The 27,929-nt window shown below is 57.0% G+C and overlaps 5 protein-coding genes across 7 annotated transcripts in view; 2 read left to right on the forward strand and 3 right to left on the reverse strand.

Moving 5' to 3' along the window:
* The window catches only part of SPEN (spen family transcriptional repressor), a 56,258-nt gene extending 53,038 nt beyond the window's left edge, over positions 1-3,220 (forward strand). Inside the window, 5 exon segments of the mRNA XM_046903274.1 lie at positions 127-207; positions 209-541; positions 802-996; positions 1,272-1,430; positions 1,804-3,220. Of these exon segments, the coding sequence (XP_046759230.1) occupies positions 127-207; positions 209-541; positions 802-996; positions 1,272-1,430; positions 1,804-1,935 (900 nt within the window). The 3' untranslated portion in view covers positions 1,936-3,220.
* Positions 3,221-3,867: 647 nt separating this feature from the next.
* ZBTB17 (zinc finger and BTB domain containing 17) lies at positions 3,868-9,925 on the reverse strand. 2 transcript variants are annotated; one of them, XM_040651108.2, is made up of 16 exons: positions 9,826-9,925; positions 8,031-8,255; positions 7,654-7,863; positions 7,382-7,570; positions 7,127-7,303; positions 6,911-7,039; positions 6,497-6,735; positions 6,277-6,419; positions 5,845-6,145; positions 5,656-5,743; positions 5,295-5,411; positions 5,076-5,196; positions 4,860-4,990; positions 4,564-4,779; positions 4,352-4,441; positions 3,868-4,265 (listed from the first exon to the last, which is right to left on the reverse strand). In XM_040651108.2, exons 3-16 carry the CDS (start codon positions 7,859-7,861, stop codon positions 3,976-3,978), a joined length of 2,439 nt encoding a protein of 812 aa, XP_040507042.1. In that variant the 5' UTR covers positions 7,862-7,863; positions 8,031-8,255; positions 9,826-9,925; the 3' UTR covers positions 3,868-3,975. The 2 variants fall into 2 exon arrangements, with proteins under 2 accessions (XP_040507042.1, NP_001263229.2); NM_001276300.2 differs by having other exon boundaries at positions 7,112-7,303.
* Positions 9,926-9,972: 47 nt separating this feature from the next.
* Positions 9,973-18,388, forward strand: CLCNKB (chloride voltage-gated channel Kb). Of its 2 annotated transcripts, XM_040651354.2 has the most exons (23): positions 9,973-10,132; positions 10,402-10,470; positions 10,919-10,960; positions 11,026-11,092; positions 13,991-14,143; positions 14,239-14,367; positions 14,471-14,599; positions 14,900-15,039; positions 15,122-15,199; positions 15,282-15,360; positions 15,432-15,557; positions 15,648-15,732; positions 15,935-16,036; positions 16,213-16,297; positions 16,371-16,544; positions 16,616-16,685; positions 17,074-17,184; positions 17,267-17,480; positions 17,555-17,688; positions 17,780-17,880; positions 17,966-18,049; positions 18,135-18,221; positions 18,304-18,388. In XM_040651354.2, exons 2-23 carry the CDS (start codon positions 10,465-10,467, stop codon positions 18,340-18,342), a joined length of 2,235 nt encoding a protein of 744 aa, XP_040507288.1. In that variant the 5' UTR covers positions 9,973-10,132; positions 10,402-10,464; the 3' UTR covers positions 18,343-18,388. The 2 variants fall into 2 exon arrangements, with proteins under 2 accessions (XP_040507288.1, XP_040507289.1); XM_040651355.2 differs by lacking the exons at positions 9,973-10,132; positions 10,402-10,470; positions 10,919-10,960; positions 11,026-11,092 and adding an exon at positions 12,785-13,632.
* HSPB7 (heat shock protein family B (small) member 7) lies at positions 11,526-13,101 on the reverse strand. Its single transcript, XM_427836.8, has 3 exons — positions 12,916-13,101; positions 12,599-12,732; positions 11,526-12,174 (listed from the first exon to the last, which is right to left on the reverse strand). Exons 1-3 carry the CDS (start codon positions 13,046-13,048, stop codon positions 11,989-11,991), a joined length of 453 nt encoding a protein of 150 aa, XP_427836.2. The 5' UTR covers positions 13,049-13,101; the 3' UTR covers positions 11,526-11,988.
* A 1,070-nt stretch (positions 18,389-19,458) lies between the features above and the next one.
* Positions 19,459-27,803, reverse strand: EPHA2 (EPH receptor A2). The gene is made up of 17 exons (XM_001234813.7): positions 27,679-27,803; positions 25,671-25,738; positions 24,545-25,205; positions 23,946-24,101; positions 23,528-23,860; positions 23,299-23,423; positions 23,057-23,216; positions 22,868-22,967; positions 22,725-22,780; positions 22,516-22,641; positions 22,258-22,440; positions 22,071-22,132; positions 21,714-21,923; positions 21,457-21,606; positions 21,073-21,266; positions 20,459-20,614; positions 19,459-20,204 (listed from the first exon to the last, which is right to left on the reverse strand). The coding sequence occupies exons 1-17, from the start codon at positions 27,749-27,751 to the stop codon at positions 20,099-20,101; spliced, it is 2,919 nt and encodes a 972-aa protein (XP_001234814.4). The 5' UTR covers positions 27,752-27,803; the 3' UTR covers positions 19,459-20,098.
* Positions 27,804-27,929: the final 126 nt, after the last annotated feature.

Consider the following 27,929-nt stretch of genomic DNA (forward strand, 5'->3'; position numbering starts at 1 on the left):
GGAGACACATTCAAGTTAGGCTGCCCCAGACTGGTGGTATACCAGTGGCCTTATTGGTGCATCAGCAAGCTCTAATATGCCTGTGGTCTAAAGCTTTTCCTTTTTCCCCCATTGCCTGCTTCCCAGGGTCTCCCAGAGGGTGAACACTCGCACCCCAGCCAGCCCGGACGCAGCAAGACTCCCCAGATCTCCCAGGATCCCAAGGGCCCCACCGGCATCAGGGCCTGAACAGAGTCACCACCCCACTGTAAATAGGCATGCAGCACAGATAGACCCTCACGTCCACCTTCAAAGGGCACAAGCGGACACGGGCCAGACCTCCTACCCTTCGCCTGTTGCCATTTCCATGAAACAGGAGCTTCCGTCACCGCACCAAGCTCAGGCAGTTCCCAAGCAATCACTGTTCATCCCAACAACGTCAGGCCCCGGGGCGCCGCCAGGGCTGCCCCTCAACCGCCCTGAGCCCCAGGCTGCTCTGAAACAGGAGCCGTCTCCTCACCCTGTGTCTCAGAGACCTGTGGATATGGTTCAGCTTCTCACGGTAAGCACCCTGCTGTCATCTTCAGGCCAGGAGCCTTGTGCTGCTTGCTTCCTGCTGGGAGAGAGATGGTCAGTGAGGTTCTGCCTGGCTCCTCCCATGCGTAGCACCAGAACCTAACATCTCCTATGGAAGTATTAGAAGCACACCCAGCTGAGATGGGATTTCCATCACGATTAAGACCCCTCTTTAGGAGAAAGAAGAGCTTCTTGCAAGTTCACTTTGTTCATCCACCCTAAGGTTTCTTTTCCCTCTCCCTACAGAAATACCCGATCGTGTGGCAGGGCCTCTTGGCTCTAAAAAACGACACGGCCGCCGTTCAGCTTCACTTTGTCTCTGGAAACAACGTGCTGGCACACCGCTCCCTGCCTGCACCCGAGGGAGGGCCGCCGCTGCGCATCGCTCAGCGCATGCGGCTCGAGGCCTCGCAGCTGGAGGGCGTCGCACGCAGGATGATGGTATGGGCTGCAGCCTTCGTTCTCACCTCACTCTCTTTGCATTTCTGTGGGGTTCCGGGGAGCTCATTCATTGGGCAGGTGAGGAGGAGTGGGGATTTCCAGTTGGGAGAGCAGAGCGTTGAAGTCAACCAGCGTTCAGCCGAGGAACCACCTCTGCTGGCTCTTGGGGATCACCAAAGAGGATATTCTGCTGAGGGCTTACAGATGGTGGACGTGCATTAGGAGCAGTCCTGTTCCAAGCAAACATTTGATTTAATGGCTGATTTTCTTTCCAGGTGGAGAGCGATTACTGCCTGCTCCTGGCCTTACCTTGTGGACGAGACCAGGAAGATGTTGTGAATCAGACTGAATCACTGAAGGCTGCGTTCATCAGCTACCTGCAGGCTAAACAAGCTGCAGGAATCATCAACGTTCCCAACCCTGGCTCTAATCAGGTATGGGCAGGGAGAGCGGTGGAACTTTGCAGATTAACCAAATGAAAGCCGTGTGTAGATAATGAACCTGCAGCCTCACAGCCCGGGTCTTCACTCAGGGTTGCAGTTGAGGGACCTCATTTAATGACTGAAACAACCCCCATTTACTGCTGCTGCTCAGAGCACAGCACACCAACACCAGTACTGAATGCAAACCCAGAAAACCCAAAACTGGTTTTGTTCTTTACAGCCTTAGGCTGAAAAGAGAGCAAAGCCATTTCCCATCTCTTTCACCGTAGCTGATCACGTACGTCCCTCTGCTTTTCAATACAAGAAGGGGGGGATTCTCACTCAATGCATTGCTGTCTCACCATGTTCCCTCTCTCCCCAACAGCCTGCCTACGTTCTGCAGATCTTCCCACCCTGTGAGTTCTCAGAAAGCCACCTGTCCCGCCTGGCCCCCGACCTCCTGGCCAGCATCTCCAACATCTCTCCTCACCTGATGATCGTCATTGCGTCGGTATGAGCTGTTTACTGCTTACTGACTCTTGTTTGTTTGTTTTTTTTTTTTCCAAGGCCCTGCAGCAAAAAAAAAGAAAAAAAAAAAAAACCCACAAAAAAAAAAACCCGAACAAAAAAAATACAAAACAAAAAAAATACAAAAAAAAAAACCACAAAAAAAAAAAACCCATAAAAACACACACACAAAAAAAATCACAAAAAATTTAAATAAAAAATAAATGAGAGAGAGAGAGAGAGAAAGTAAAGAAACAAGAAAATGCTGCCAGACTACCAGCCTCCTGCCCTAACAGGCCTCGATCAAACTGTTGCTGGGTAGTGGTTCTGCTACCTTGTATGTTTACATATTGCTTTAGCTTATGGACAACTGATGCACTCAACAGGCGGACTGGTATTGGGTTTCCGTGCCTCCTTTTGGGGAAAATAAAGGACGGCTATTTTTTTTAACAAAAAGAAAATAAATAAAAAAGAACCTGAACTGCCTTTGCACTAAATTAGTGACTCGGACCTTTGCACAGTTGGAGACATGCTGTGACGCTCTGGATGTCTTGACACACACGAACACGCGCCGTGGACTAAACGCAGGACCTGGGAACTTCTGCTGAATTCTGTGGGTCAAGGATCATTTCACACATTATTATTTTTTTGTTGTTGGTTTTTTTTTTTTTTTGTTTTTTCGTTGTTGTTTCGTTTCATTTTTTTGGGTTTTTTTGTTGTTTTTTTTTTGTTTTTTTTTCTGGATGTGAACCTTCCTCTCCTCCACCCGCCCCTGCTGCAGCCGTCTTCTCTTCATCTGGGATGTACAGTTTACACTGAAAAAAAAAAAAAAAAAAAGAAAAAAAAAAAGAAAAGAAAAAAAAAAGCAAAACAAAAAGGGAGAGCTATTTTCCTTCCTGGTGGGATATGCAGAACTCAGTGGGTGTGTGTATATATAAATATATATATAATATATATAAATATATATAATACTGACTTTAAAAGAAAAAGAAAAAAAAATCAAATCCCCACAACATACATTTTTTTTTAATCTGTGCCAAAAATGTGTTTTCAGAGAAAATCTTATTTTCATACTCAGACTTTGTATTGTCACTCATTTGTAAGTGCGCTTCATTTAAACATGCCCCCCTCCCTCGTCTCATGAGCTGTGGAAGTGTTATACACTTGTACAAAGACTTTTTACCCTCCTCCCCTCACCTCCCCTAACACTTATTAATTTATGGAACTGTTTTTCTCAGCGCAGTTTTGTTTTGTGTGTCCATTGGATTACAAACTTTATTAAAAAATACAAAACACCTCGCGCCGGCTGTGCTCCTGCTGCGCCGGGGGGCGGGCAGGGCGTTCCTCACTGCTGCTGTTCCTTTGAAGCACTCGGGTGCAGGGTGCTGCTGTCACCCTCGCCTTAGAAATGGGCATCTCTGGCTTTGATGAGAACAAACCCTCCGTGCCTCGGTTGGTTTGGAAGCTGTTGTGCTGAATCCTTCCAACCCCACAGCCACACGGGGTGGTTTTGCTGTTTGCAGCCTGCAGGTGTACGGCTGCGCTGCCTGGTGGGTGCAGCACTGGGTGCTCCCTTGGCACCCAGCATCACCATCACTGTCCCCACTGCGGGGGTGCGGATGGGCAGCGCCAACCCCCACCCCCATCCTGCCCCCAGGCAGAGCAAACCCCTCAGCCCCAACCCAGTCGTCCCCCATGGATGGGGGGTGCAGGGACAGGGGCTGTTCCGTGCATCTGTTTCTATTACCCCACACCCTACCCTGATGGCCCTCCTCCCCGAGCAGCAGGAAGGGATGGGAAGAGGCCTCAGGGCCCCTGTGCACCCCGAGCAGGGGTGAGCATCCAGCTGCACCTGTTAGCACGTATTTCAGTACCTCCAGCCCTGAGGGCCTCCCTCCCTCCTGCAGCACTTCTCTGAGAGGCAGTGGATTCCACGACACGCTTTAGAAAATATTGCAATTTATTCCTTCTCTCTCTCCTTCCAGAAATACACTTTTTACACCGTTTCCAAGCAGCTGACTTTAAATAAAGGCGAGGGGGAGCGGGTGGGTCACTCAGCAGGCGCCTGGCCCTCCCCAGCAAGGGGCACAGGGGCCAGGGGGGCGGCGGGGGCCTCTTGGGGGCTGTCACGGGGGCGGAAGAGCAGCTCGGTGGCAGGGATGACCTGCTCGGTCTGCCAGGTGGCAGCGGCGGCCCCGTACTGCTGGTAAAAGTCCGTGTCGGCCTGGAACATGACGAGCGCCTGGGCTGTGTGGATGCGGACGTGCTGCGCCAGGCTGGTGGCATCCAGGAATTTCTCCCCGCAGGAATCGCAGGCGTAAAGGATCTGAGTGTTGGGGTCTGCAAGGGCAGAGGGGAGGCCCGGGGTGTGGCGGCAGCAGGGCGGGGGCCAGGTGAGCGCGATGCCGGCCCCCTCCCCTCCTCACCTGCTTCCTGCACTTGTTTCACCGCTTTGGTGATCTCCGCTTTAAGCGCTTCGGTCTCATCTGCCGTCACAGCCGCCGCCACGGGGACCACTGGAGGAGAGGAGAGAGAAGTGATGCTGAGGGCACTGCAAGGACACGAGGCCAAGCAAGACTCAGCCCATGAGGGGTCCGACCCACAGCAAAGTGCCCCAAGGCCAAAGGCCACAGCTCACCCGTGAGCTGCGTGACAGCAGTGGCAGCCAGTGCCTCGGTGGCCAGCGTCACCATGTCATCTGAGGCCACCGTGACAATGTTGAGCTCGCTGCCATCCTCGGGCTCCAGGATCTTCATGCCTGCCTTGCCCTGATGCACCGTCTTGACGTGGGACCGCAGGTTGTCGACCCGGTTGAAGCCACGGCCGCATTTGTCACAGAGGAACGGCTTCTCCCCTGGGGATCAGAGGGGAAGCAGGAGGTTAACTGCAGGTTCAGGCACAGGGGGCAGCGTGGGGAGCCCTTGGGGCGCTCACCGGTGTGGATGATGATGTGTTTGGAGAGGTCACCCACATTGACAAAGGCTTTGTTGCAGACAGTGCACTTGTGAGGTCGGATGTTGTCGTGGTGCCGGATGTGGTTGGCCAGCTGGCTTGACTGCACAAACCTGTAGGGGATGGGGACGAGGACACGGTGGTGGCACTGCCCCCAGCACCACCGTGTGCAAGAAGGGCACGATGGAGGATGCTCACCTCTTGCCACAGCGCTCGCAGACATAGGGCTTCTCCCCCGTGTGCTGGCGCACGTGGGCGATGAGGGAGCTGGCTTGGGTGAACGCCTTCCCGCAGATGAGGCACTGGCACGGCTTCTCTCCTGGGGAGGCAGCAGGAGGGCTCAGCCACACGAGGATCCACGTGGAACCCCTCAGCCCTCCAGGGGAAGGCGGCACGGAGGCTGAGCTGTGTCCCTACCCGTGTGGATGCGGACGTGCCGCTGCAGCGCCCCGGGGTCAGCAAACTGTCGCTGGCAGTGCACGCAGACGTAGGGCTTCTCCCCGCTGTGGATCCGGAGGTGCCGCTTCAGGTTGCCTGCGTGCAGCTGCATCTCAGACAGCAGCACGGGGACAGCGGAGCACCCCCATCCCTCCCTGTGCCGCATGCAGCAGGGACTCTGCAACAGCTTGGGGAGATGGAAGGGACACCTCTGTCCCGCAGATCAGCTCCTTTTAGGAGCAGCCCCAGGGTGTGAGGTGGAGGTTTAAACCCTTCTCTGTTCCCCACGGACAGTGGACACCCTGCTCTGGGAGCTCCCCACCTACCCACCCCGTGCTACCTGAGGTGGTGAACTGCTTGCCGCACTCCCGACACTTCAGGGGCCCATCCGCAATGTGAATCTTCAAGTGAGCTTTCAAGTTTCCCACCTGGGGACAAACACTGGGATGCAGAGAGCTCCCCCACCATCCCCGGCAGCCCCCATGGTGGGCACTGAGCTGTGACTGCTCCAGCCCCTCCCCCAGCTCACTTGGTTGAATTTCTTGTCGCAGTGGGGACACTTGTGCTCCTTGTCGGTGTCGTGGGTCTCCAGGTGCCGCATTTTGGAGGTGGGGTCAGAGAAGGAGCGCCCGCAGTAGTCGCACTGGTAGGGCTTTTCCCCACTGTGTACCAGTTGGTGCCGCTTGAGGTTGCCCGAGGTGGTGAAGAGCTTTCCGCAGTCGTCACAGCGGTACTTGGCCTCCCCCGTGTGCCTCTTCTTGTGCAGGTTCAGCAGGCTGATGAGGCGGTAGCTCTTCCCGCACTCCTCACAGCCGTAGGGCTTCAGCGGGCTGCAAGGCACACGGGGCTGTCAGGTGAGGGGGACAGGGAGGGAAGCAGCACAGCAAGCCCCCACCGACCTTGTCTCTGCTGCCATTGTCACAGCTCCCACGGCTGAGCCAGGCGGCAGCTGTCACCATACCTGTGCGTCTTCTCGTGGGCTTTGCACGCCGCTGGGTCTGAGAAGGCTTTATTGCACTCCCTGCAGGAGAAGGGTTTCTCGCCGGTGTGGATGCGGATGTGCCGCTTGAAGTTCCCAGTGTGGGTGAACTCCTTTCCGCAGTCCTACAGGCAGAGAGATGCACGGTGATGCCGGCGGCACCGAGGAACGGGAGCCGTGCTGTGGCTGCAGCTGCCCTCACCTCACACTTGTGTGTGACGGAGCCGTAGGCTTTCGACTCGGTCCTGTCGCTGTAAGTGCCCGAACGCAGCAGCCGCGTTTCACCTGAGTTCTCCTGTCCAGAGTCAGTGCTCCCTGATTCGTTATCCTCAGCATTTTCTTTGCTTTCTGATTTGGGTTGCGCTGCCTTGGGAATTTTAGCCTCCTCTTCATCCTCCACCATCGCCTCCCCCTCTTCCTCCTTCCCTTCCAGCTCCATCCCTGCATGTGTTCAGAAAACGGGGACGTGAAGGGTCAAGAACAACATCAGAGACACAAAACCCATCTGCACTTCCTAACTCTAAGCCCAAGTTTAAGCTGATGCAGCTTAGACCCTGCCTCACTCCCGGGAAGGGAAAACAGCAAAGTGCCTGCTGCTGTGCTCACCACAACACACCTCTTGCCTCAGTGCTTGGAGCATCACTGCCCTTCTCCCCGGGGCTGCTGTTGCCCACCTCGCTCTCTGCTGGCTGCGGGCGGCTGGGGGACACGGCAGCAGGGCTGGCTTCGGCGGCATTGTCCACACCTACAAGCAGCAGAGTGTCTCAGCCATGTTCAAGAAGAAACAGGAAGCGGGACAGGGCATGTCAGACCTCACCTCCTGGTTGCTGACCTTCTGCAGGGCCCTCTTTGGCATCCGGTTGCTCTGCTGGCTCCTTGGGCTGTGCTGCTGTGCCCACAGGCGCCTCTTCCTTCCCCTCCTGGTTGGGAGGAACTTGTTTTGGTTTGTCAGAATCACCTTGCGTTACTGCTGCCGCTGTTTTGCCCTCAACAATCACCTTCTCAACCCCTGCAAGGGAAGAAAACCATACCGTTAGGGCTCTGTGGCTTGCTGGATGAAGCAAAGCAAGACAAGAAAGCTACGTACCAAGCTCAGTGAGGAGCTCCCGGCTCTCTACGGGGCTTTCTGCCAGCACCGTGAGGGATTTGAGTGCATTGCAAGCGTTGACGATCTCCCGCATCTGGAGGAACCCTGCCACAGCCAGCACATCTTCCACATTGTCAGGGTTCAGGCTCAGCTTGGCTGTGTACATGAACTCCAAAACCTGCCCCAACCCTGCACAAGACACAGCATGTGCTGCAAGCTCTCACCCACGCCACCCATCCGGCTGTGGGACTTCCAGAAGCTTCAGGTCCTACCTGCCACATTGCTGATGTCGAGGTGCACCACATCCTCCTTCTGGTCCACGAAGAGCATCCTGAAATACTCACTGCACGCCGCCAGCACGGCTTTGTGGGCCTTGAAGTTGATGCCATCCACCACGAAGGTGCAGTCACACAGCAAGCCCAGCTGCCGCAGCTGGTTCAGCTGCTCCAAGACCTGCCTGCTGTGCTGGGGGAAATCCATGGCTGCAGACAGAAAGCAAAGCTGTAGTGAGGCACTGCTAAAACCCAAAAGGGGCAGGAATGGGGCAGAGCACGAAGCCAGGAATCCTAAGAAGCAGAAGGTGGAGGGTCAGCGGACCAAGGGAGGTGGGATGCCTGCAGACATCGGCAGGCAGTGGGAGCTCACGTACTCAGTTGGGGCTGGGCAGGCCAGTTCAACTGGGACAGCTGCTGCAAGCCACAAACGTGTTCCTTCAGCTGCTAAGCACAGGATGGGCGTGCAGCGCGACGAGGGAGCCTCCTCCTGTCTGCAGTGGGTCGTAGCAATGAGCTCACAGCGGTCTTCTGTCTTGCTCTGCAGCCTTGGGTTTCCCCTGCTTGCATTCACCTCTTGGAGAGGAACAGCAAAAAGAAACCTGCAGGAAGGAGGTGTTAGGGGCTTAGCTTGCTCAGCTGAGAAGTCAGAAAGATAGGGGCTGGAAAAAAAACCATCAGGAAAACCACAGAAGATTGTGAGTTTGCTCTCCTCTGAGCAAAGCTGCTCTCTGTCTCTGCTTCCCCCGCCTCTCCCAAAACACAGGATACTTTTCAACCAAACACCAACAAACCACCTGCCCCCAACCACATCTACCAACAGCCAGAAACAGCAATATTTGCATCAAGATCTGTCTAAATACATATATATATATATAAATAAAAGACTCATTAAAGTTCACAAGAGAAACTCTGCTTCACTGGAAAAAGAGCACTTTCCCAGCAGCACAAACAATGCTGCCTTATGTGCTTAGAAAGCTCTGAGCTGCAGGCAAACACAATGGGAGAGGACTGGGAGCAGGAAAAAAAAAGGAATACAATCAGGACTGCTAAAGAAAGCGGCTGACATCAGCACAAACCCTTTTTCTATCAGTGCTGTGACACACAAGGATGTATCAGAGCCCCCTCGCTCAGCTCTGTGCCTGAAAGACAGAAGAGGAACGGTGCTTGGTTGCACCCGTGTGCCACCGAGAGATCTCAGGAGCAGAACTGGGAATCATAGAGTGGCCTGGGTTGAAAAGGACCACAGTGATCATCTAGTTTCAACCCCCCTGCTATGTGCAGGGTCGCCAACCGCCAGACCGAGCACGACGAGGAATGAGGAGTTTGTGGCTCTCCTCCAGAATCCGCCCCTCCCTGGTGCTGAAGTCAGACTCCACGCAGCCCTCCAGGGAGAAATGCACTGCAAACCCTCTGTTTTAAACTACAAAACTCACTGCCCTCAGAGCTGTGCGAAACCCACAGCGGTTTCTTGCTGCTTTTTTTCCTACCCCACACCAATGGGGCTGCAACCTCCATGCAGACACCGCACGGTCAGAACCAGACGCCCTCTGATTCCACCTCACCAGAAGAGTGTGGGTGCTGCTTTCCCTCCCCATCTCTCCCTGACACAGCTGACAAGCCCCTTATTACCCAACCCATCCCAGAGACGGAAAGCTCTGCTACCAGAGCACCCACACTCACAGCAATAACCACAGCCACGTCCCAGGGAGCAGCCCACACAGGTGTGCTAGGTTCCCTAGGGTGTGAAATTGCAGGGAGAAAGGGAGGAAAAGCCAAAGGAGCAAGAGGTGCTCTGCAAGAGGAGACATGAAGCAAAGGTTTTATGCCTTCTTTCCTCCTTCAACGCCCAGAAGTTCTCACTGTGAGGGGCTGTGAGCTCTCCTGTTGACTAACAAGGGCTCACACAACGCAGTGGAGCAGGGAAACCCCTTTTTTTTTGTTAAGTTTCTGAGGTGCTCAGAGGTCCCCCCAGCTCCGGGGCCGGGCGGTACCGGTCAGGCTCAGCGCAGGGCCTCACCTCAGAGCTGGGCTCACAGCAAAGGGGGACTGCACCCCAAAACCAAGGCCTCCTCCTAAGCCTGCGCCCAGGCCTCTACCAAGAGGCTCTTAGCCTCCCGGCAAGCCTCCTCCCAGCCCCCACAGGCTCTCCCCCACCGCCCTCGGCCCTACCTGCCATGCCGGGTCCGCCGACGGCCTCAGATCACCGCCCGTGACACGGCCCAGACAAAGGGCGCCGCCATCTTGGCACCGGGCGGAAGCGGCGTCGCCCCTTCCCGCCCACCGCCGGCGGCACTGCGCCTGCGCGCCCTGCTCGGGGCGGGGATGCGCATGCGCGGAGCGCAGGCGGCTGTCGCGTCACGTGACGCGGGGTGTTTTCCTCCCTTCCCGGCCCGGCGCCATGTTGGCGGGCGTTGGGATGGGGCAGTCGGGGTGGGGCGCGCAGCAGGCGGGGTCTTGCGGCCTTCTGAGGCACCAGGTGCTTAGCCTCTTGTCTTGTACATCTATGGGGACTGCTGTGTCTTCCTTGGGTGTCCCTAAGTCTGGGGATGGGGGTGTGGTAAGGCTGCCGTGATGGTGGCCGAGTGGTCCCACAGGGAGCAGGCCCTGAGGCGTGCTCTGTGGGGACGAAAGGCGCCGGAGTTATCCAGGCGGGGTCCTGTGTGCTGAAGGAACTGGGTGGATTGGGTTGAAGGTCTTGCTTGGGTCTTTTACAGCCCAAATGATTCTCTGTGCTGATCCCCATAGGAAGGGTGTCGTGCAGGGATGGCTGCCTGAGGAGCGCATCGAGGCGGTGTTGTTCTTCACAAGATGCTGGTGAGGCAACGACAGCCCCACTGCCACAGCTGTGCAGGCAGCAGCCTGGAGACTGCACCATACTGCTATTCCTTATGTACCTGCTTCCCTGTCAGGTGTACGTGGCACGGCCAGCCTGCCAGCAATGAGCCCATCACAGGCTGCGTTCAGCGTTGGAGCTCTGAGCTGCCTTTCTCTCTCTCCCCAATTCCCACCCCCAAAACCAGGCAGCTTTGGGGAGAAACCCCCTTTTTTCCTCCCCCTAGGTCTTCCACTTGTACCCCTCACCACTAGATGGCACCACATAACTGCAGTGTGTGGGTGCCAGGTGCCATGGGATGGCATTTTGGGGGCACAGTGGGTGCATCCTGCTGCTTCCATCCCCATAGACGTGCGATTCCAATTTCCTGAGCTGTACTGGGCTCTGTGGGAGCTTTTTTTGATACCATTCAAACATTTTTCTTTGCAGCAAGGAGTCCACCAAGCCCCGCAGCAGCTCCTGCCTCACGAGGTGAGCGTGGGACAGAAATAAAACAGCAAAAGGCACCAGCTAGATCCCTTTGAATGTCCTTGTAGCATTACAGGCGTGTCAGTGCTGATCACAAGCCATTATGGGACAAGCCGACCTCACACCTGTGCCAAGGTAACATGAGCTGTGTGGTCGCTATAAACAGCCCTGTGCTGTGTTTGTACACATGGGGTGGCTTTGGGGCAGCGTTTGGTCCCACAAAGGAAGGAACCCTGGGTTTGGCAGCCTCTGTGCCCCAGCCTGCTGCCGTCTAGGGCTTGGTGATGGGCAAAAGGAGAAGGGGGTTTGGTGACCTTCCAGGTGGGCTGGCAGCCGAGCAGCTGAGGGAAGGGCTTAGAAATAGAGCGGCCAGGAAGAAGTGAGTCACTGGGACTGGAAATAAACAAGGAGGTGGGCATGGAGCAGGGATGCTGGGGCCAGCTTCTTGTTTGCATCCGGGAGGAATTGTGGTCCCTGCTACTGAGGTACCCACTGGGGCTGAACCTGCAGCTGCTCTGTCCCTTAAACTCAGTCCCTCTGGGGAAAAAGCATCAGGAAAGCAAAAGAATGAAAGGAGACAGCAGTTCTCAGTAATCTCTCACAACCCAGTACAAGCTGTATATACAAAGAAGAGCTCCAGTGGAGGGTCAGGGAAGGGCTCACTCCCCGGCCTCACTCCTCGTATCCGTCCTGCAGGCAAACCCGCAACCACCACCACCACCACGACTGCTGTGGGACCTCCAGGTCTTCCCAACCCAGCCCCAAAATGACAGCATCTGGAGCCTGCAGTCTCTCGGGGGGGTTCTGCAGTGAGGGATGCTCATGCCGTGTGCGGGTTTCACCCCTCATACCTCCTAGGGAGCCTACGGGGAGCACTCCCATCCCCTCCCCAGCATCCCCTCCATCCCAAACCAGCGGGGTGGCAGCCAGCTTGCCGGGGAGCGGACAGACAGCTAGATAAATAAGGGAGCACCCCACACGCTACCCACAGGGCAGGGGAAAGGCCCGTCCCCGGCGCTGCCCCTGGCCTCTCAGATCTTGATCTCAGTCCGGAAGGTCTGCTGGACGTGCTCGCTGTGCTTAGCCGGCTGCCGTATGGCGCGGATGGTCAGCGTACCGTTGTCCCCCAGCGAGGATGACACTGATGTGGGGTCCACATCCTCGGGCAGCTGGCACTTATGGGTGAAGGTGTTCATGACGGTGCCATCCCCGGCCAGCTGGGAGGGGAAAAAGGGGCGATTTTAGGCTGCAAGAGGGACAGGAGAGCTTTGTTCCTTTGCCCTTGGGTGAGGCTCGCGGTGTCGCCTTGTGTGTGGTGTTAATATTTATACTCTCCCTGCGGGTGCGTTGGCGGGACGTGAGTCACCTGGGGCTGGCAGCTGGAGGAACAAAGGTGCTGTTTTGGGAGCTGCTCCTGGGGCATTCAGATTTAGGGTGTGTGGGGACAGCACCTGGGAAAGGGCATGGGACGCTGCAGCAAAAATAAAGGGCAAAAGGATGAGGAAATGGTGTCTTCAGTGCTCAATTGGTGATGGCCAGGGCTATGGGGATGTTGTGATAGCTGGGTGGGGGTCTGGGGGGTGCCCGCATCCCCGGGGCAGCATTGGGGTGGTGATGTGGGGTGCTGGAGGGCGTGCTCACCTTCTCAGCGTGCACCTCAATCTGGTTGTTGGAGGTGGTGACGATGATGTCCTCAGGGGCGAAGTCGCTGACATCCACTGTGAACTGGTAGGTGTTGCCCAGGGTCTTCACATTGCCACTGGTGCCAGGCCGAGCTGCGGGGCAGCAGGGGGTCAGCTCGTCCCCGTCCCCCCCAATAATTCCCTCCCAAAATGACTCATTTCCCACAACTCTGTGTTGAATCCAAGCCCTCCACCCTCCTTGGGGTGACCTTGGAGTTCAGCGGGACCCCAAAAAGTGAGGTACTCCCTCCCAGAGATCCCATTGTAGGCACTTGCCTGGGAAGCCCATCTGCTCGTGGGGCCGTGCGAAGCTCCCGAAAAGCTCCATGGGGCAAGCAGGCGACGAGGAACGGCTGTGCTGGTGGAAGCTGTGCTCCGACCGGAAAGCTGAGGAGGATTTCAAGTTCATCCACTCCAGAGCAGGTCAAAGGGGCCAATGGCACCTCCTCACCCAGCGGCACCGGCTGTCTCGAGGGCGGCCACCGAGCTTATAAAGCCCCGTTTGGCTCTCGGCCACCTTCCAGACCTCTTGTAAAACGGGCTAAATTTAGGTCCTGCTACATCACTCTGGGCGCTGTGGAAATTTTTTCCTCTCTCCCCCCTTTCGTTGGCTCGGCTCCTCCCCGTCCTGGCCATGGTGGGGGGAACCTGATTCCACTGCTGGCGTTCCTGCCCACCGGGATAGTGTAGTGGGCTGGAGGGCGTGATGCTTGCCCCCACCCCACACTCACTGTCCCCAGGATGGGGGTACGGAGGAGCTCCAGTCCCAGGGCTCCTTGCATGGGGACTGATAATAACAATAAAAAGTCATTAGAAGTGTCCTTGAGGGAAGCATGGAGAACATCCAAGCTGTCAGCTCCATGCAGGAATCTGGGGAGGGAGGGGGTGCAAAATCTGTATCCTTTGGAGCTTCCCTCCCACCCCAGGGCAGACGAGGCCACATTTTGGGGTAGAAAAGGAAGGCTCGGCGAGTGGTTCGACAGAACAGACCATGTAAGGCTTTATTCCCTGCGCTGACCCGCCAGGCAGCCCTGCCAAAAAATGCAGGGGGAGGTGTAATGTGAGCAGCCCCCCCCTGTGCTGAGTAATTCCGGCGGGCGCCTGAGTCACCCTTGGCTGCCCACATGTGTGGAGATGCTCAGAGCATCGCTGGGCGCTGCATTGCTCCTCGATGCCCCCTTGGCTAGGGCTGGATGTACCCCCTCCCTCCCTCCCCCCCCCCTCTCCTGGGGCGTATTCGGAGGCTGAAACCCTTCCCTTGTTGCTCCGGCTGGCTCCAGCCCGCACAGGTCTGGCCACCTTGTGAAGGTCGTTTTTAATGAGCTTGTTTGCAAACTCATTTCCATCACAGTGCTGGCACAGCCAGCAGCATCGAGCGGAGCAGCCCCAGACCCCCAAACCAGTCCCGGGATGGAGCACCCCAGCCTGGAGCAGGAAGAGGAAAAGGTTTTGGTGTCGAAGCACAGCTGGCAGCCCTGCCCCAAAGCCCGCAGGAGGCTGCGAGGTGAGACCCTGACCCCTAGTTTTGGGCACACTGAGTTGGTTTGGGGATCTTCTGGGGGGTTAGCACCCTATTGCCCCCACCCCGGGGTTCTGCAGGGTGCATGGAGGTGGTGAAGGGGCTGCTCTTCCGCGTGGGCGAGGACTGGTACTTCCTCTTTGTCCTGGGGGTCCTCATGGCCACCATCAGCTTCATGATGGACCTCATCGTCTTCAGGCTCTATGAGGGTAAGGAGGGGCTGCAGCATCCCCTGTTTTGGGGGAGAACCTGAAAACTGGGGAAAGCCGGGGGGCTGCTGAGGCATCTTCCCTCCCAGCATTTCTCCTCCAGCCCACCGGTGGCTGTACCAAGAAGTTGGTGATTATTTGGTGCTCAAGTACCTCTCATGGACCATCTACCCTGTGGCCCTGGCAGCTTTCTCCACCGGCTTTGCCAACAGCATCACACCGCATTCAGGAGGTGAGTGGGGACCCCTGGGACTCCCCAAACCCTCCACGGTGCAGGGAACTCCTAAAACTTGGAGACCCCCACCCCCAAAACTTGGAACCTACAAATCTCGGAGTCCTCAAAAATGGGAGTCCCCCAAAACTTGGGGACCTCAAACGTGGAATTTACAAAACATGGAGCCCACAAAATTTGGAACTCTCAAAACTTGGAGCCTTCAAAGCCTGGAGCTCTCCACACTTGGAGCCCCCAGTACTTGGGGGCCTCTCCAATCTTGGACCCCCCCCCAACTCAGAGCTCTTCTCCCCCACCAAGGCTCCGGCATCCCTGAGCTCAAGACCATCCTGAGCGGCGTGGAGCTGGAGGAATACTTGGCCATCAAAAATTTCGGGGCCAAGGTTGTTGGGCTGACCTGCACCCTTTCTGCTGGCAGCACCGTGTTCCTTGGCAAATTGGTGAGCAGGGAATTCCAGCAGGAATTTCAGCACAGGCTCAATGCCGAGGCTGCTCAACACTGTGTCCTCTCCATGTCCCCAGGGTCCCTTTGTTCACCTCTCCTCCATGGCTGCAGCTTATCTGGGGAAGATGCGGACTGCAGTGATAAGGGAGTATGAGGTGGTGGCAATGCTGGAATATTATTTTTAACCAGTTTTCTCCCCAAACCCAAAGTGTTTCGGCTAAACCATTTTCTCCACAGGACAAATTCAAGCAGAACGAGATGCTGGTGGCTGCTCAGGCTGTTGGCGTGGCCACTGTTTTCGGGGCTCCCATCAGCGGTGAGTGACCCCTCTGCCCCTTTCCCACGAGAGATACCCCCACATCTGAGTGAGTCCCCCCCTTTTTCCAGGGGTGCTGTTCAGCATCGAGGTTATGTCATCCCACTTTGCCGTGCGGGATTACTGGCGTGGTTTTTTTGCTGCTACTTGTGGTGCCTTCATGTTTCGCCTCCTCGCCGTCTTCAACAGCGAGCAAGGCAAGGCAGGGCAAGGCAGGGCAGGGAGCAGCCCTGTGGTGTCTTTTGCCCCCCACCTGAAAACCCATGTGCCCCTTCCTTCCTCTCCAGAGACCATCGCCGCTCTTTTCAAGAGCAACCTCAAGATTGATTTCCCTTTTGACCTGCCAGAGACTTTCTTTTTCGTGATTTTGGGGTAAAGAGGGACCTACTGGGGACAGGCTCCTGCCCATACCTTGCCCTCACAGTGCCCATACCCTGCCTGAATCCTGCCCATATCCTTCCCACTTCCCTGCCTGTTTTCTGCCCATAACCTACCTGCACTCTGCCTGTCCCCTGCCCATTTCCTTGTGCACGCCCTGCCCATCTCTGTCTGCACACTGCCATCTCCTCCTCAGGGCCATCTGTGGAGCCATCGCCTGTGCCTACCTCTTCTGCCAACGCTGGCTGCTGGCGGCCGTCAAAGAGAACCGGCTGACAGGCAGGCTGCTGGCCACTGAGTGCGTCCTGTGTGTCTGTGTGTCTGTACCGTGCACCTGAACGTGTGTCCCACCCCATACATCCTTGTGTCCCCCCTGTGTGTCTGTCTGTCCCACTCACTGCGTCCTCGTGTCCCCCGGTGTGTCTTTGTGTCCCCTGGTGCATCCGCCTGTCTCATCCGCCCCTCTTCCCACAGCAAGCCCCTGTACACTGTGCTGGTGGTGCTGCTGCTGGCGTCCATCACCTTCCCTCCAGGCCTGGGCCAGCTGATGGCCTCCAGGGTGAGCAGGGCTGGGGGGTTTCTCGTCAGCACCCACCTGAGCCCGCACCCATGCCATTTGTCTGTCTGTCTAGCTGTCCATGAAAGAACACCTCATCTCTTTATTTGACAACCGCTCCTGGTTTGTGCTGGCCCAGAACGCTTCGATGGCCGCCACCCAGCTGGGGGACCCACGGGGGCTGTGGCAGGAGTGGTGCCACCCCTCAGCCACCATCTTCGGTACTTTGGTCTTCTTCCTGCTGATGAAGGTACCTCACTGTGTCCCCAGCCCCACACCACAGCCTGCTGTCCCCATTCCCATTTGCTGTGTGCCCCTCAGTTCTGGATGCTGACCCTGGCCACCACCCTGCCCATGCCTGCTGGGTACTTTATGCCTGTCTTCATCTATGGTGAGTTTGGGGGGTCCTGCCCCACTCCTGGGGGTACCTGGCCCTGGTCTGCATCGGGTCCTGGGGTGGGCATGGGATGCATCCAATGCATTAGGGGTGGGAAGGAGATTAGGGGAGTTGGCATCTGATACACTGAGGGCACAGGGATGCATCCGGCTCTTGAGGTGCATATGATCTTGGGGGGACTACAGGGGGGCATCCAACTCATTTTGATGTGTGGTGGATAAGGGGGTTGCATCCAGCACTGGGGGCTGCACCTGGTCCCGTTCAGGGGGTCTGGGTGTTGCTTCAGATGCGGGAGTGTGTGGGGTTGCCACAGCTCTGTATTTTTTGGGGGGTGTTCCTTGGGGGTCTTGAGCGCTTCTCTCCCCCCCTCCCAACCCCACAGGAGCAGCCATTGGGCGGTTGCAGGGGGAGGTGTTGGCCTCTCTCTTCCCCCATGGCATCCATGCAGAGGGCGCGGCGTACCCCATTGTCCCCGGTGGATATGCACTGGCCGGTAAGTGGGTGACATTGTTGGGGTGGGGTCAGTGGGGCCACCCCAATCCTTGTGCCAGTGCTACCACTGCCTCATGCCGTAGGCGCTGCTGCTTTTTCGGGTGCCGTCACCTACTCCGTCTCCACCGCCCTGCTAGTGTGTGAGGCCACTGGCCACATGGCCCACGTGCTGCCCGTCGTGCTGGCTGTGCTCGTGGCCAACGCCATCACCCAGAAGTGCCAGCCTTCCTTCTACGATGGCACCATCATTGTCAAGAAGCTGCCCTACCTGCCCCGCATCCGCAGCCGGCACATAGCGTGAGTATCCCTATGGGCTCTGCTTTGGGGGGATTCCCTGGCAAAAATCGTGGCTTTTTGTCCCTGTTCTCCAGCTCCTACCGGGTGGTGGTGAAGGAGTTCATGGAGCAGCAGGTGGTGGCCGTGGCCAAGGGTGATGGCTTTGAGGAGGTGCTGGCGGCCCTCAATGCCACCACTGATAAAGAATACGCAGTGATTGAGAGCAAAGGTAGGGTGGTAGGTGTGCAGGGGTCTAGTGGCCATGGGGACATCTCAGCTGATAGCCTTGTGGTCACCTCACCTGGCTCCTGTTCCCCCAGAGTCACCCATGCTGGTGGGCACCATCAGCCGTGCTAAACTGATAGCCTTCCTGCAGAGCCACGAGCACCCACAGGCACCCCCAGGGCCGCTGCAGGAGAAGGTGAGTCTGGGTCACCCACTGCACTCCAAAGAGACATTTTTTCCACCCCAACATACAGTACATCACCTTCTCTATCCCACTGCAGCCAGCCTCCACAGGGACACTTGGGGAGGACTGTGCCATCGAGCCCATCGTACTGCAGCTGTCACCGTGGACCTCACTGCACCAGGTTTGGGGTGGCGGGACAGGTGACAACAGGCCCCCCAACCCAGAAAAATTCAGACTTTGTCCCCACGTGTCCCCCCTCTTTGCAGGCACATCACCTCTTCGAGCTGCTGAAGCTGCAGCACATCTTCGTCACTCACTATGGGAAGCTGGTGGGAGCTGTCACACGCACTGAGGTGCCAGCAGGGACATTGGGTGAACAGGGGGTGGGGGGCATGAGGGGACAGCACCCATCCCAACTCCTCCTTCCCCTTGCAGCTGCGGAGAGCCATAGAGGAGCTGGCCAAGGAAGCGTGACTGCCCATCCTGCTGCTGTGTTAATTAAATGGCTTTTGGGATCGTATGGTTAATTTCAGGAGCTGTCTGGGGTGCAGAGCATCCAACCCTATTGCCACCGCATCCTCCGTTTCAGGTTCGCTCTGCAAAGCAGGGTGTAGCACTTCAGGGTGCGGAGGGTGCAGCTGATGCTAATGAAGGCGGTGCAATTAATCCTGGGCATGCCCAAGCCCAGCCGCAGGAGGGGTGAAATGAGGTCAGCGCCAGGGTAACACCCAAAAAATGGGGCTGGAGATGGGCATGGCAGCGCCAGGGGGGTGCGGGGGATGGCTCTGTGGGGCTGGGGCCAGGCAACACCCAATGAGAGGAGGACACCGTGCTGAGGGTGAGAACAGAGGGATGGGGCTACAGAGTAGGGTGGTGGGACTGCGGCGATGGGTCCACACCATCCACATCACTTGGGAAAGGTGCTGAGGAGATACAGGGACCACAGCACCCATAGACCCTACGGAGAGTGCTCAGGGACTTGGGGGCAACCAGAGGGCGATGGGACCACAGCACTCAGGGGGGAAACAGCAGCACAGCCCCCAGAGGGAAGAAGGTGTGCAGCAGCCCCAGGGCAGCCCCCATCCCACGCATGGCCCTGCCAGCTCCTGCAGGGATTGGGAGTTTCACCGAAACTCCATGCAGGGAGGGGAAACCGAGGCACGGCAGCACCCGGGCACGGGGCGTGGTGATGTGCTGCAGGGCCAAGTGCCAAAAACAAAAAAAGAGGAAAAGAAAGGGCAAAAAAAAAAAAAAAAAAAAGCACCAAAGAAAGCATTCAGCAGAAGCTCCACAACCGCACAGCCCTCGCTGCGGGTTTGAGGTTGAAAAAGGAAAAACTAAAAAAAAAATCATGATGATAAATGCTTTTTCCGGTGCTTTTCCCACCCGGTTATTTGCAGGCACCACGCAGCCATCCCTGCTGCTGTTTGGCAAAGTAACCCTGCATTCCTCGTGGGTTTGGGGAAATGTGCACAAATGCTCGAGAAACGCTGAAAAACCTTAAAGCCTCCTTACAATAAACAAAGAATAGAGGCCCCCCCCTACTGGCTCTACAATCCCACTCCAACTCAGCACCGATGGACGCTGGGGTAGAAAAAGAGCACAAAAGTTTTATTCAAATCCAACTCACTGTCGTGAAAATCATGAAAAGCTCATAAAATCCATTAAAAAAAGGGGGGAAAAAAAAACCCCAAACCTGCCCCCTCCCCCTCCTTTTCTTTTTTCCTCTCCCTTCTCTCCTTTTACCTCTCCGAAATCTGAGACCTTTTTGATTTCTCTCAATAAATATACAAAAATATAATAAATTAGAAAAACAACAACAACACCACTGACAAAAAAAAATAGAGGTAACGCTGCTTACCAGCAGTAAGGCAGAGAAAAACCAAACCAGCAGTGGGAGAGGAAAATAAGGGAGAAAAAGGCAGAAATGGAGAAATTTGGGTGCCACAGCTGTGTGGTTCAGCCCTTTGGGGTTTTTCTTTTCCCTGAAATGCAGAAAAAAAAAAGGGGGGAAATTCCCCCCCAACACAGCCTCCCCCATTTGAAATTGTCATTTTTGGGGGGGTTTTCCACCTGTTTTGTCCTCGGGACAGCGATGGCGATGCGGTGAAATCCCCTGTGGGGAATAATATTAATAATAATAATAACAACAACAACAACAACCTCAAAAAATAATAAATAAAGTGGAAGGTGGGAGGGATGCCGGGGGTCTTCATTTGCCCATGTGGAGTCAGATGGGGACGCCGGCAGGGCAGAGCTGCTCCTGCAGCCCCAGCAGGCTGTAGGCAATGCGTTTCTTGTGGCCGGGCAGGCGCACCCCGATCTTCTTGAGGTCGCTGTAGGGGAAATAGAGAGGGGGTGTTGAACTGTAGGTGGAATTTTGGGGGTGAGAACAGCAGGAAAAGGGGCTGGGCTGGAGGCGGTTTGATTCTGAGCGTGGCGTAGGGCTGCATCTTGAGCAGCACTGGGGGCATCCCACCCCGAGCACCCCAGGGGACGGGATCCAGCCCCAAAGGGGATCCATAGGGACGGAGCCCAGGGCACTAATTCAGCCCTATGCATCGCTGTCCCTGAACCCACTGCCACTCACTCGCTTGTCATCTGCAGCACTTTCTCGATGGTGCTGTAGCCAGCAGCAGCGAAGTGCTCAGCGTATTGGTGCATCTTGATGGACTCGAGCCACTCAGGCACCGAGCGGAAGGGAACGCCGTCGGAGCCGCTGGTGCTGGGCAGGCGGATGGAGACACTGCGGAAAGCCAAAGGAAATGACTTCAGCGCACAGAAATGCACGGATGCAAAAGAAGAAAAAAAAAATCCTGCAGAAATGCAAGGCTGCAAAAAAAAATTTACACAAAAGGTACAGGAAAGCACGTGAGAAGCAACAGTATGCCAAAAAAAATCATGGAGAAACGAATGGAAGAGGACACGGCCGTGCGAAGATGCAAGAAGTCAAGCAGGAGTGCAATAAAAAAATGCAAGAACGGAGGACGTGAAAACAAGGGGGATGCAAAGATTGGAGAAAAAAGTCATGCCAAGGAATGAGTGAGAGTGAAGAAAACTGCAACAATAGGTGTGGGAAATAAGGCAGGAATGCACACATGCAAAAAAATAATGCAACGATGCAAAGAAAAACAACACGGGAAAGTGGAAGGGTGCAAAAAAAGAGGAGGATGCAAAGGGTCGTGCCCTCTTCCTGCAGCTCACCGGGGGTCAAAATCTGCCAGTGCCTTGAGTGAGTCGGGGGCACGGACGAGCTTGTCGAGGATGCTGACGATGTCGGCGAATTTGGGGCGCCGGGCACGCTCCTGCTGCCAGCACTGCATCATCAGCTGGTACACAGCCGAGGGGCAGTCCAGGGGGGCGGGCAGGCGGAAGCCTTCATTGATGGCTTTCATCACCTGCAAAGGCAGCCCGGAAATGCAAAGAATAAAGATACAGGCCAAACAAAACCCCCAGAATAGCAAAGCTGGGCCATCTGGAATAGCAAGGTCACCCCCCAGAAGAGCAAAGTCAGTGCCACGGAAAGCAGTCGTGCCAAATAAGGCACTCAGCCCCCACAGCAGCCCCCCAAAATGGGGTGATGCTCACCTCGTGGTTGGAGAGCTCCCAGTATGGGCGCTCGCCGTAGGACATCACCTCCCACATGACGATGCCATAGCTCCAGACGTCACTGGCAGAGGTGAACTTGCGGTATGAGATGGCTTCGGGTGCTGTCCAGCGGATTGGGATCTTCCCACCCTATTGGGGGCAATGTTGTCACAATTCCCCAGTGGCAGGGAAAAAGAAAGGAGGCAACGATGCAGAATTGCACCAAAACCCCAAAAATCCCCTCTGGTGGCACTTACACTGGTGGTATAGGTGGCTTCGGGGTCATCCTCCAGCACCCTTGACAACCCAAAGTCAGACACCTTGCAGACCAGGTTGCTGTTGACCAGGATGTTGCGTGCAGCCAAGTCCCGGTGCACGTAGTTCATGTTGGCCAAATACTTCATGCCCGCTGCGATGCCCCGCAGCATGCCCACCAGCTGGATGACGCAGAACTGCCCATCTTTTTCCTGAAAACAGAGAAAATAACCCCAAATCCCACATCTTGTCACTACAGGGACGTGGATGGAGCCAGGTCTTGTCTCCACGGGGATTTGGGAGCTGAAGTCCTGCTAATCCCAGCCTGGGGCAATGGGATTCCATCACGCATCGCCTACCCGCAGGAATTTGTCCAACGCGCCGTTTTCCATGTACTCCGTGACAATCATGAAGGGTTTGTCTGCAGAAAGAGAGCCAAAACGTGTTGAAAAAATCCTGAAGACCAACTCCGTCCCCTTGAAAATATTGCTAGACACCCAAGAAGCATGCTTTTTGGGAAGATATCTGTGGTTTTAGGGCACTCACGCTTGGAGACGACTCCCTCAAGGCGGATGATGTTGTGGTGGCAGAACTGCCCCATGATGCTGGCCTCGCTCAGGAAGTCCACACGCTGCTTCTCCGTGTAGCCCACCTTGAGTGTCTTGATGGCCACCGGCACCTCCTTCTTGCCCTGCTTCAGGGTGCCCTTGTAGACCTCCCCGAATTCTCCTGCTCAGGGCAACAGAGAAGTTCAAAACGCGTTCCCTTCTCAGTATGGGGAGAGATGACAACGTGAGGACCTACCAGCGCCGATGACCTTCTGGCGGGTGATGGAGGATGGCGAGATCTCAGTGGTGAACTTGAGCATGGCTTGGTTGGGGTCTTCATAGGTGTGTGGGTCAACGTAGGTCTTGAGGGGCTTCAGCTGGTCTGTGGGGTCAGCAGCCGTGTCACCCCCAAAGTGTCCTCTTTGTGTCACCCCCATGCCTTGAGCCCACCACCCCACCACTCACCGGACTTGGAGAAGTAGACATCCTCGGGGGACTGGCGTGATGGCGAGTTCCTCCTCCTGTGGAAAAGCAGTGTTTGACCCCAAAACTCACCCCTGGGATAGCAAAAAATTGGATTTGGGTTTTTTTCTTTAATCTCTCCCTACCTCCGGAGGACGTAGAGGAGAGCAGCGAGGACGAAAACAACAAAGATGACACCGGTGACGGAGCCACTGATGACGGCAGCAGATGCCATGGACTCAGCTTCTGTGGGAACATTTGGAGTCATGTACACCTCATAGCATGCCAAAAAAAACCAACAAAAAAACCCAAATCCCCAAAATCCTGTTCCTCACCCTCGGGTAATGTCTCAAACTCATGCTCGAGGCTGAAGGCGCCATGGCCATCCTTGGTGAGCGCCTGGACTCGCACCACGTAGGAGGTGCCAGGGGACAGCTTGGGGATGGTGACAGAGGTGCCCTCGCAGCGCAGCACCGAGTAGCTGTTCTCATCTGTCTGAGGAAGCAGGGAAGAGAGTGAGCGAGGGACTGTGCAGAGGACATGAGGTGGGACACGGATGGGATGCTGCTGGTGGCACCTTCTTGCTGTAGGTGACTTCATACTTCCAGACCCAGCTCTGCTGTCGTGGTGGCACCGTCCAGGAGAGGACCAAGCTGGTGGCCGTTTGTCCGTTCAGGCTCACCGACGTCACCTGGGGCGGCTCTGCGATGGAGATGCAGTGTCAGAGTTGGTGGCACCTCTTTGGTTGTGTGATGGCGGCCACGGTGGCACCCTGTGGTGGGCTCAGGGGTACGGGTGACCCTTACCTGTGTGGTTGACGCTGATGCTGGTGCTGGCCACGCTGCGGAGCGGGCTGAAAGCTGAGACCCCATTTCGAGCTTCGATGGTGAAGGTGTAGTTGACATGGGGCTCCAGGTCAGTGACCGTCACCCCTGTCCCCACCAGCCCCTGGGGGGGCTGTGAGTAGCGGATTCCCCCATCGCAGGGCTGGCACTCTCCGCTCTCAGGCAGGCACTGCTCACAGGTGATGCTGTAGGTGACATCCTGCCGGCCACCCTTGTCACTGGGAGGGGACCAACGCAGCTGCACGGTGGCCCCCAGCCCAACAGCTGTGACACTGCGGGGGGCTGAAGGAGGACCTGGAGACACAGAACATGGTGTTGAGGTCAGGGCATAGATACGACCCCTCAAACCCCACACCACGTTCCCAAAAATGCCACTCACGGGTGCAGGGCATGGCAGCTGGGTCGGTGGGGGCACGGAAGTACCCATCCTGGCAGGGACATGCATCAGCAGCGGCTGAGGATGGTAGCGTGTGAGCAGGACAGGGCTGGCAGCCACTCAGGGACACCTCAGCCTTGAAGGTCCCGGGGGGACAAGCTGGAGTAGGGGACAACATGGAGGTCAGCACTTGGGTGCCCTGTCCTCAACCTGAGCATCATCACCAGCTTCCAGGGATTCACAGCATTTCACCTTATTGTGTGGCTCATTATTACCCACCATGAATGGGGGAGGCTCCTCCCATCAACCCACCCCCCTGCATGGGGGAACCCTGTCAGCCCACCCCTCTGCACCCAATGCCGTGTCAGCTATGCAAGGCCGCTCCAATGCTTCCCCCAAGGACACTGGAGATGCCCAAGAATGCCCAATTGCATTGAGGATGCCTGAGCACCCCCAAGAGTGCTGAAGGTGCCCCAAGGGTGCCCCCAGGGGCAGGGATGGCTCTCACAGCACACCCCAAGACAGTGAGTGCACCCCCACCCCCACACCACCCTTCCATCCCCAACGTCCCCTCCACTCCCACCTACGCTCCCCATCCCCACCTTGACATTGCTCTCCTGCTGCCTCGTAGCCAGCCTGGCACTGGCACTGCTCGATGGGCACCAACCACTCTCCATCCATGTTGCAGTGCAGCATCGGCGCCCTGTCAGCCACCGCGTTCTCCACGCAGGCCCCCTGCACCTTCGCCAGCTGCTGCGAGTCAGCGCCCGCCACCGTCTCGGGGAACACCGCCAGGCCCCGCAGCACAGCCGGGCACGTCTTGTAGTACACCCGCACGGACAGCAGGGACACGCAGGCCCCCAGGTCCTGAAAAGCCAGGTAGAAACCTTTCCGGTGCAGAGGTCCCACCGAGCGCACCTCCACGTTGAGTTTGACGTTCCGCGTCTCAAAGTCTTCTTGCACCGTGATCTCATCCGGAGCGATGGTGTCGATCTTCTTGAACTGTCGCTTCTGGAAATTGGTGCCGTAGTCAACGTCAGATTCAGCATAGAAGAGGTTGAAGGTCTCCTTGCAGGAGCCGCCGCCTCCAGGGAAGCTGTTGCAGTCGCGGACGGTGAATTTGAGCTCGATGAAGATGCGCTGGGCCTCGCTGCGGTAGATCCAGTTGGTGCGCAGCCAGTTCTCCTGCTCGCCCTGCAGCACGCTGCACACCGCGTAGATGTAGATCCCCGTGTCGTTCAGCACGTGCTGCTGCAGGTCCCACTGCACCGCAGGGAGAAACGGGTCCGTGGTGCTGCTGCTCCCCAGCCCCATTCCAGTGGGCATCCCTGTCCCCGTAGACAATCTGTCCCCCTGGATGCTCCCCATTCCCAACCCCACAAGTGTCCCCGTGGACAGTCCCCATCCATATGGATGCCCCCCATCTCATGGAAGTCTCCCCATCCCAATGGATACCCCCTGTCCCCATCCCCAAGGATGAACCCATCTGCATCCCCACGGATGGTCCCATAGCCATCCCCATGGATGGTCTGTCCCTGCCCATACCACCATCCCCCTCCCTATGAAGGTCTCTTTCCCTGTGGTTGATCCATCACCATCCCTACAGATATCCCCATTCACAAGGACATCCATTTCTCCTTCCTCATGGATGCCCCCATCCCATCCCATCCCATCCCATCCCATCCCATCCCCAACACTGGTTTGAGGAGGAGCTTGCTGGATGCTCACCCCTTTGCCATAGGGCTGAGTGAGCCAGCCCAGCTCCCCTTGAGCCTTGGCGAAGTCCAGCAGGACAACTGTGGGAAGAGGAGAGAAGGGGACCATTAGTGGGATGAGCACTAAACCAGGAAGGTGCCAACCAGGACCCACAGACAGCCCCAGGACCTTCAGGGCCACCAATGCGCTCAGATATCTCCAAGTCCCCCTGGAACCCACAGATGCCCTCAGAACCCACGGAAACCTCCAGGACCAACAGACGTCCAGCAGGATCCATGCGTGTCCCCAGAACGCCCAGATGCCACCTGGATCCCACGTGGGATCCCACGGTCCCCAAGACCCATACATATAACTTTCCCGGGACCCACAAACACCCCCAGGTCCCACGGATGCACCCATAACCCATGGAAGCCCCCAACACACCCAGACACCCCTAACACCTTTAAATACCCTCAGATACCTCTGGGACCCCCAAAGGTCCATGGGACCCCCGAAGCCCACAGGACCCCAAAACCCCCAGGAGCCCCCCGCCCCGTGCCACCGCCCTGCGTCCCCCCAGGTCCCTTAGGGCCATCAGGAGAGGACATGCCCCAGCACGCCGAGGGCGGTGGCCAGATCCAGCACCGGGGGAGGAAGAGGAGGAGGAAGAGGAGGCCACGGCCGGGGCGGAAGCGCCCATGAATCAGCCCCCAGGAATGCGCCCGGCTTCGCGCCCGCTGGGACAGCCTCAACCCATCCCCCGGGGTTGGAGTTTGGGGACGTGACCCCCACGGTGGGGTAAGCACTGAGAACTCCAAACTCGTGACACATTCGACCCCACAGGGCCACGTCTGGGGAGAATGCGGGCGCAGCACTGCATTCCTGCAGCTGGAATTCCCCCAGGAGGGGAAATGTGGCACGGCCGGGGTCGTGGAGCACCACTTTTGGGGCTCATCCCCCTCCGCTGCCCCCATCCCCACCTGCACAGCCACAACCACAGCCATTCCCCTCCCCGTCCTTACCCCTCTCCCTCCTTCCCTATCCCTCATTGCCATCCCATTGCCGTCCCAACCCCCAGTGCCCCCCACCCCACCCCATCCCCTCTCCACCTCCACTCCCCATTCCTACACCCCAACTGTAGCTTCAGTCCCCCCCTCCCCACTCAAATCCTATTTATTTGGGAGGTGGGGGCAATAACCCCCCCCCCCCCCCCCCCCCCCCCCCTTTTACCCCTTTGCAGAACCCACACCCGGCACTTCACCCCCCAACTCTGCCGTATTCTCATTTCTTTCACCCCCAAACTGTTGACCCCATTTGGACGCTCCTCAGCGCACCCCGAACCCCCCATCCCCCCTCAATTCCTCCACCCCCCCCAATGAAACGAACCCAACCACCTCCAATTTGCCCCTTAAAACCCCAAACCGAACCCAAACCGCCCCATAGAGCCCCACGGGACCGGGACCGGGAGGGGGGCGGTTTGTTTTCCCAGCACTTTTCGGGCTTTCCTGACATTGTTCTCAGCTCCAGCACCGGATCCCACCCGGGGAACCTTCCCTTTACCGTACCTTTATGGGGCGGATTTATCAACCTGGGGCTCATTTCTGTCCTCCCACCCCATTTATTTAAGGGGTTCCCACAAACGTTGAGGGGGGGGATCCCCATTTTACCCAACCGGGACCCCACCGCTCCGCACCGGCGGGGAAAAAGCCCCGAACTCTCCTTTTTTAATCCTAATTAACCACGATTTAATGGTTAATCATCACAGCGTCGCCTTTTGCCCTCCCTCTCTCCGTCCCCCCCCCCAAAGCTGCCCCCCAAAGCCCCACACGCTGGGAGCCCTCGGGCAGAGGGGCGCTGAGCTCCGTTGCGGCCCCATAAAAAGGGAAAAGCAGTAAAATATCGGGGTTGGGGGTTTGGGGGGGGTTTGGGGGGAGGGGGGAGAAAAAGGGAGAAGTTGTTAAGAAATAGGAGAAAGTTTTTTGGGGGGGGGGGGGGAAGGAGAAAAAAGAAAAGTTGGGTTTGGGGTCGCGGCGGTTCTCACCTTCCTTGGGGGCGGCAGGGCCGAGGATGAAGAGGAGGAGGGCGGGGGGGATGAAGGCTGCCGGGGGGGCCATGGCGGGACGCGGCCCCGCAGCTCCACGCACTCCGTGGGAGCGCTCCGGCTCTGTTCATTCATGCCCCGCTGACGTCACGTGGCCCCGCCCACCAATGGGAGCGCGGGGGGGGGCGCTCTTAAAGGGGCAGCGAGGCTCCGGGGGGGCGCACATGGAAGGCGGGCGGTCCCCCCGAGTT

The sequence above is a fragment of the Gallus gallus genome, chromosome 21 (assembly GCF_016699485.2).
Source record: "Gallus gallus isolate bGalGal1 chromosome 21, bGalGal1.mat.broiler.GRCg7b, whole genome shotgun sequence".
Lineage (NCBI taxonomy): Eukaryota > Metazoa > Chordata > Aves > Galliformes > Phasianidae > Gallus > Gallus gallus.